This window comes from Pinus tabuliformis, chromosome 5_1 (genome assembly GCF_031772625.1).
Source record: "Pinus tabuliformis cultivar Carrire ecotype Pingquan chromosome 5_1, CPIR1, whole genome shotgun sequence".
NCBI classification, from domain to species: Eukaryota; Viridiplantae; Streptophyta; class Pinopsida; order Pinales; family Pinaceae; genus Pinus; species Pinus tabuliformis.
In genome coordinates this window covers 531,582,467-531,590,557 of record NC_142305.1, presented here as the reverse complement: position 1 = coordinate 531,590,557, position 8,091 = coordinate 531,582,467, and the positions used below count along the sequence as shown (strand labels likewise).

Here is an 8,091-nt window from a genome sequence, read left to right as displayed (position 1 = left end):
GACAAGAAGGTGAGTGCAGTCAAGTTCGGTGGAGGAGGGGGTCCCCCCCGAAACCCCCTGGAGAGGTCCCCGAAAGGGTCATGGGATCCAATCAGAACCAAGGATCGGGATCAGTGTAACAACAACTTTTGAGCACCCTCAAAGCTTGATCCAATCTTAGCATGCAATCCAAGGATGTGGGTTATTATGAAAATTAATGGTGACATGATTTGCACGACCTATGGGATCTCTAGTAATGGGATTAAACCCATGGATTACACTTGTTTCCACTATTGTTCTCTAATGCATGATCCATGGGAGTTATGGTTTAATAATTCACAAAGGTGCCTTGTGCATACTCATCTGATTTGAGTTGTTTTCTCAAAAATTGTTTGTGATAATTAGAGTTTCAGAATTTATCCATGATAAATGCTTTGATGTATACATTGTTGGTAGAAGGTGGAGTTTATACATTGTTGGAGGTGGATAATTGAATAACACAACTATTTTTGGGGTGCTTCAGGTTTCCCTATCTGTTCGTGAAGACTCAATTCCTATCATCTGGCTCGTGGAAGACCAATTCACTGCTTGGTTTGTCCCGATGGATGCTTCTATGTGAAAACCAGCTTTCCTCTGCGAGGTCCTTTTGAAATTAGGTGCCCCTTTCCCCTTTGCATGGAATTCAATATTACTCTTGCTTATATTGGTTCTTGGATGCATGACTTCTTTAATTAGAAGCCTCCTCTATTTCTTTACCATTGTGGCCTGTGTGGCCCAGACCTTGTGATCATTTTCACCCCTCATGCTCCCCTATGGGAAGTGGCTGCTTCATTCAAGCTCATGTGGCATTGTTTCTTGTGTTTGGATTTTCGTTGTCCCCTTAGCTTATTTGGACAATTTTTCAATTGGACCACTAACTCTTGTGCACCCTGTCATCTGGTTCCTTTTCTCCTGCAACTTATCAATGTCAACCAAGAAAGGAAATTTAGTAGTAGCAGTGGGAAATAATGAATGTAAAATGTGCTTACAACATATCGAAGCCCTGGAACTAGAAAATATTATAGAAATTAATTGGAAAAATCATCAACAGATGATAACCTTCATCTCTCTTATGGATGAGATTTAGTCCCTTAACGATAAAATAACTTGCCAAGATGATGAATTTAATACGTTGCGTAGGTAGTTGAATGAATTGAAGTTAAAAATTGAGGTAAATGAAAAATAATACCCTAAAAGCACAACTTCTATCCAACTCACATGCAAATTGCAGCTTGATCTCAATAGGCTTCCGAATTATTTTTTTTTCTCCTTTTCCTAATGATCTCATATTGTAAATGTGACCTTTTACTCAGTCAATTTTGTAATGTTTATGTATGTTGGCCTTTTGTAGCAGTTGGTATTCAATTTTGTCATTTTGAAACACTCGTTAGTCCTTCCTTGGAGGATCCTCTACAAGAAATTAAACATTTAAAAACCTTACTCATTTCTATTAAAAAAAATTAAACATCATTTATATGTTTTTCAATATTGTAATTTTGTTAATTATTTTTAATTTTGTAGTTAAATATGGTTCTTTTAAATTATGGATTCATAACTTTATTATTTCTATTTGTAGTAAAAAATAATCATTCAAATAAAAAGACCATTATGATTAATCATTTCTAATTAAGTTATAGAATTATTTTATGAAAAATATTATCATATGTTTAAAAAAATTGAGGAAAAATGGCCAGAAAACAAGTTGATTTTAGAAGTTATTATTCGACCATGCACTACTTACTTTTACAATGATCACAAGGGAATTTTGCAATAATAAAATTAATCTATTATATTGATTTTTGACTTCATGAAAGTGTTTAATACAATGTTTAAAAATAATCTTTGGAATAAATTGAAAGAGTTAAAGTTTAACATTGAGTAGAGCATTGCTACAATAAGTTTATAGGGAAAATATAATGCTAAATTCAAGAACAATGAGAATTTGTTCGAAGAAATTAACTGTAATATATGGATTAAGTAATGTCAGTCCTTGTCCCCTATGTTTGTTGAGATTTACTCTCACAAGTAAAAGAGATATTTGGAAGAAGTAGGTTGCATTGGCTCTAATTTTGCTGGAATAGCCATCACCATTTTATTTAGTCTTGTTCTTCTTGCAAGGTGTCCTTCTAATCTTGACAAGTGACACAGATTTCTAAAAAATTAAAATTATGTTCTAACACTAATATGTTAGAAAATATTGATATTTTGTTATGATAATCTTTTTTTCCCGTAAAGAAAATTCATAATTTCAAAGGAGAAATTACATGTTGTGGATGCCCAAAGGCATATGCTGTAAACGTGGCTATTTTTCCACTGTCCAAAACTAGTATATACAATAAAACCCAAAGGGTGTACTGTGCTGGTTCAAAGACCACAATATAAAGTTCAAAATTCACCCACACAGGTGTAGATGTCCATATTTACAATCTGATATATACAGAGCAAAATTTCAATAAAGTTCAAAATCAAGGTGCTATTAAATTAGAGGTTGTTGCCCCTCTGTAGTCCCCCATCTATATATGGCCTGTGAAAATAGTGATAGATTCCTGCAGGTGTATGTTCGGCGATCATCCACTCTCCTAGAGGGCGATGCGTCGCTTCTTTCGATAGCCTGTCAGTAGTTTCATTTCTTTCCCTGTAGATGTGAGAAACAAAAATCTGATCAAAGAATGTTTTGAAAAAAACAATTTCTTCCATAATAGTTCTCAAAGAGTAAGCAGAACAAACAGCTGTGTTGTTAAACCAATCAGTCACAATCTTTGAATCTCCATAAATTTGTATATTTCAGCAATGTTTCAGAATGGAAAAGTATAATAGATGGCGTAATGATATCAATTCAGCATGGTTATTTGTGCCCGGTCCCAGTCCCATACAAATCTGGAAGTAGTGTGCTTCAGATAGGTAGAAACATATGCCACCCCCACAGCCATGCTGTTGGGCAGCACCGTCAAAATAGGCCCAAGGTATTGATCTATTTATTTGTTCCTGCCGAATTATTCTAGGTCTCTTTTGGCTATCATCATTTGGAAGTTCTTCAAATGCAGCACAGATTTGCGGAGGGAGTAGGTTCCAGTTTACCGGTTTATCTTCAAAGATTATGATATTTCGCTTGAGCCATATGTACCAAGAAACAAGTAGTGGAAGGTTCCTAGTTTTCTCCATAGTCGAAGTACTCCACCAGATGTCCCAAGCTGTTGTAATATCGGCCCCCTGCCAGTTCATAGTCATATTTAGTGTTTGTAGAACTTGAGACCAAATGCTCCTAGTGGTCGGACAAGTAAGGAAAAGATGTTGGGTCGATTCTTCTTCTTGGAGGCATAGGACACACCGGGTAGGACCCAAAAAAGCCCTCCTTTTCAGATAGGATCCAGTGGGGATCTTATTTTCTAATATGTTCCACATCAATAGTCTGGTACGTAGTGGAGCTTTTAATTTCAATAAGGTAACCTACCAACTTCGTAAGGCCTCCGGTTTTATATCTACAATGATTATGTCATAGCCCTGTTTAGATGAGTATTGTCCAGATTTTGAGTGTGCCCAAATAAGTTCATCCTCTACATTCTTTAATCTAACATGCGATTCTGTGAGTGCCTGTAAATAGATTTGCCATGTTCTACTCCATTCATTTGGTATGTGCCAGTTCTGCTCGGTCAGCCAAGCTTGTGTATGAAAAGTTGTATTCTGTTGATCCCCAATCTGTCCAAGAAACTTTATGCCCCTGCTGTTTAGGTGATTTATCAGTCCAATTGGTAGTTGATGGGAATTTCCACTGCCCGACCATGGGTCAATTCCAATGCGGACTGAGGCTCCATTGCCTATTTTCCATAGTAAGCCATCCTTGATAATGGGAATTGAATTGAGTATGGCCCTCCAAATCACCGAAATGCCTTTCCTGTTCCAAGATGGACTTCTGATCCAGTCTATGATAGTAGACAACCAGATATATTTGTGTAGAATAACCTCAGCCCAAAGACTTTTTTGCTTTAGTAGTAACCAACTCTGTTTTGCTGCCAAGGCTTGAGCAAAGGCTGGAAGTAATTTAAGTCCCCATCCTCCCCACTTCTTTGGAGTAGCAATTTTGGTCCATTTAACCTAGGCAAAAGGTTTGCCCTCCTTTCTTCCATTCCAGAGGAATTTGCAACAGATTTGTTGAATTCTGTGAAGGATCCCTCTTGGAATCCAGGCTAGTGACATCCAGTAAATTGGGGTGGCTTCGAGGACTGATTTGATAAGGATTAGTCTGCCGACCCTAGAGAGGAACCTGTGACACCAACAACTTATTCTCTTCTCCACTTTTGTGATGAGCCAGGTCCAATTAGCAATTTTGTATCCATCTGGTTTTAGTCTGAAACCTAGATATTTGAGCCCCTCCATCAAATCAGTAGCTTGAAATGGAAATTTTTGTATGGCTAACTGAGATTCCTGTTGAGTACATTCAGATAGGGAAATGGTGGATTTATCTCTGTTAATCTCCATTCCCGTGGCTCTGCAGAATAGATTTAGAATCTCATTCAATGAAGTGGTGTCCAGGACACTCCCATTCAAAAAAATCAAAATGTCATCTACAAATAGTAGATGTGTCAGATAGTATTGTTCCATGATTTTTAGTCCTCTGAGGCCCCCTCTTCTTTTTTCTGAAGCAATGAGCCTGCTCAATCCTTCCATGACTAATAAGAATAGTAGTGGTGATAAAGGGCATCCCTGCCTTATCCCTCTATCTATATTAAAGGATGGAGTTGTAGATCCATTAATGAGAATGGCAAAAGAAATAGTGGAGATGCACCCCATGATCCAGTTGATGAGAGCAGGGGGAAACCCCAAATGAGTGATAATCATCTTGATGTAAAGCCAATTCACTTTGTCAAAAGCCTTTGACAGATCTATTTTGAGAGTGAGTCCCTTGAGATTTTTGTGTTTAATGGAGTGAAGGGCTTCCTGGGTTGTGCCAATGGCATCCTGAATATGTCTATGGTGGAGGAAAGCGAATTGCTCCTGAGAAATGTGGTTAGATAATATGGGCTTGATGCGATTGGCTATGATTTTAGAAATGATTTTGTACAGACAGTTGCAAAGGGATATGGGCCTGAAATCATTAAAAGAGGTTGGTGAACCAGTCTTAGGAATCAAGGCCAAGTAAGTGAAATTAATGGGGAGATGGATGTGTCCAGTAATTCTTCTTTCTTCGATGACTGCCAGCAGATCTTGTCCCAACAACTCTAGGAAAGCCGAGTAGAACTCCACCTACCAGCCATCCGAGCTAGGACTCTTGTCCTTCTTGAACCATTTAAGAGTTCCTCCATGGTGACCGGTTGTATCAAATCCTCTACAGCATCCGGATCCACAAACCTTGGAAAATGACCTGCCAAGTTTATGATGTCCGGGAGATTGATGGCTGTTGGCGCTGTAAATTGACTTTTGAAATGGGTATTCCCCAACCTGGCTAATTGAGGGTGTGTAGAGGCCCAACCATCTGGCTCATAGGGCAGCTGCCAAATAGTGTTGGTGGCCTTTCTACCATTGGCAAAATTGTGGAAGAACTTAGTATTTCCATCTCCCGCTTGTAGCCAGATGGCTCTACTTTTCAACCTCCATTGTTCTTCCTTTTCAAGTAGCATCTTTATCTTTTGGTTCTCCAGATTAATCAGATGTAGTTTTGTATCATCCGATAAGAAGCCAAGCCCCTGTTCATCCGTGAGCTGGGCAATCTGTAATTCTATGTCTTTAAGATGTTGTTCATCTCTCAACTTCTTCCTCCTTGACCATTCCTCTGTCATAGTCCTGAGTTTTTTAAGTCGAATAAAGAAATCCGCAGCCATTCTTTGCACCCTGAGAGGGGGTTGTGCTCTCCAGAACTCAGTCACCAGATTGATGTAGTCTGGATCTTTTAGGTATCCAGTAAAGAATTTGAAAGGGGCGCGAGGCTTTTTGGAGGGTCCAGAGATTTGAAGAAATATGGGGAGGTGATCAGAAGATCCTCCAGTACCAACCCATTGTCTATATAGGGGAATGTTACGGAGGAGATCTTCATGGATCAAGAACCGATCCAATCTCCGACCCAGGGCAGCATCCCCCGTCCTCCTGTTATGCCATGTGGGCAATTTCTTGTTCATAGGAACATCTACTAGTTTGAAAGTATCCAGTAGAGTGCTCATCTGATCCGAAATAGGGTCGATCTGAGAATGATGTCCCTAGGATTCTTCCATTCCCAAAGAAAAGTTTAAATCCCCCCCAATAATGGTGGTGCTTGAAACAAGATTATGTTCCAACAAGTTGTGCCAAAATTCCATTCTGTTCTGATTAGGGGCATATATGTTAATCACTTTTAACTGGTAACCGAGCTCACCCACAAAAATGTCCATTCCAATGAAACCCAAACCACCCCAGGTGGATATATGCTTGACAGCTTTAGGGTTTATACCTATTGCTAGACCTCCGGATCTGCCGATGGCATCCATGCCCTGAAAAACCCAGCCCGGCAGGATAGAGTGGAGGGTTCTGGTAATGGTGTCAGAAGTGCCAAGGGTTTCCTGTAGGAAGAGGATGTCACAATTGGAACCATTTAAAAGCCTCTTGAGAGCCAATCTCTTTTTGGGGTTGGCTAATCCCCTGCAGTTGTAGGAGAGCCAAATCATGGGGAGACAGGGGCAGAGGGCTCAATTGCTCTAAGCGCCCTTTCAATGGTGGATTGACAGCCCCTCGCGACATCTGCCACCACTGACTTGATGGCAGTTTTGATCTTGGATGGGTGCCATCTGGTAGGTTTATATTTCTTGGATCGTCCGGGGGAAGGCCCAACCTTAAATGCGAGGTCTTAGGTCGAGCTCTGAATCAGAGGTTGTAGGGATGGGATCCCATCCTAGAAGGGGAGGAAGTGTGAGAAGGAGGAGTGGAAAAATCCCTGAGGGAAGTAGGTGTAGTGGAGAAAGTGGGGGGGGCAGGAAAGATGGAGAAAGGGATGGAGGGGATAGAGCAATGTGTAGAGGAGGGGGGATGCAAAGATGTATGTAGAGTAGTAAACATAACATCTGAAAAAAGTACAGAGGTTATGGGGAAAGATCCATTACTCGGGAGAGTAGGTGCTTCCGCAGCTGATTTGGAGCGAGTCCGAGGAGGTGAGGTCGGAGCTTTTGCCAGTTTTTTGCCTTTTGTGTAGCGCCCACCGCCACCTCAGTTGGTGCCTATCCTTGTTTCTGTTCTCCCTTGTTCAGCTCTTCAGAGATCTGTTGCTTTGTCCCCCGCGAGTTTTTTGTAGTCACCGAAGAAAGCAGTGGGCAATCCTTGTATAGGTGACCCACTTTGTGGCACCTCCTACAGCGAAATGGGACTCCTTCATAGTCCAGAAGTTGTTTGCGCGAGAAGTGTCTCCTGTGTAGAGTGATTTTTTCTTCAAGCCCTGCCCTGGTGTCAAGATGTACCAAAATCCTCGCCATAGTCATAATGCCAGTCTTTTCGTAGGACTGGTCATGCTCAAGGTAAGTGTTGAGAATGCAACAAGATGATGGAGCTTAGTGGAAAGGAGTCACCTTCACTAAGTGGGCCCGCAGGCAAATTATGGCGCAAAGTATATTTTTAGACTATGTCTATTTTTAGACATATGGATCATGGTCTATGAGTTGCAGGATGTTGTTTATGGATGATTGGTCATGTTGGGAAAAATAGATGGACTTCTATTTCTGGTTCACAGTAGGAGTGATCAAAGTCTATTTTTAGACTGCCAGGTTAAAAATAGAAAAGTCAAATATTATTGTCTCATAATAATATTTGGACTATAAACTTTATCTTATCCTCTTGGAGCACTTCAGTTTGAGCTACAGATGTGGCACATGCAGCTGTCAGAAGGAAATGCGCTTTTCTTATGAGTCAGTTGAGCTATTGCATGCATGACATCAGTTAGAACTCATGCATGTGAGTTCTGTGGAGTTGGATGTGGAGTTGATGGAGTTGTGTTCAGTTTGACTTGGTTAAACTAGTTGTAATTAGTCTAACTGCAAATAGACTAGTGATGAGTGATGTGAATTAATTGATTAAATTAATTCACTAATTATTAACTCATAATGCAACTGAAGAATACAT

General features: G+C 40.1%; 1 protein-coding gene across 1 annotated transcript; it reads right to left on the bottom strand.

The window, feature by feature from the left end:
* Nucleotides 1–5,234: 5,234 nt before the first annotated feature.
* LOC149165879 (uncharacterized) lies at nucleotides 5,235–6,170 on the bottom strand. Its single transcript, XM_089429962.1, has one exon. The coding sequence runs from the start codon at nucleotides 6,168–6,170 to the stop codon at nucleotides 5,235–5,237; it is 936 nt and encodes a 311-aa protein (XP_089286088.1).
* Nucleotides 6,171–8,091: the final 1,921 nt, after the last annotated feature.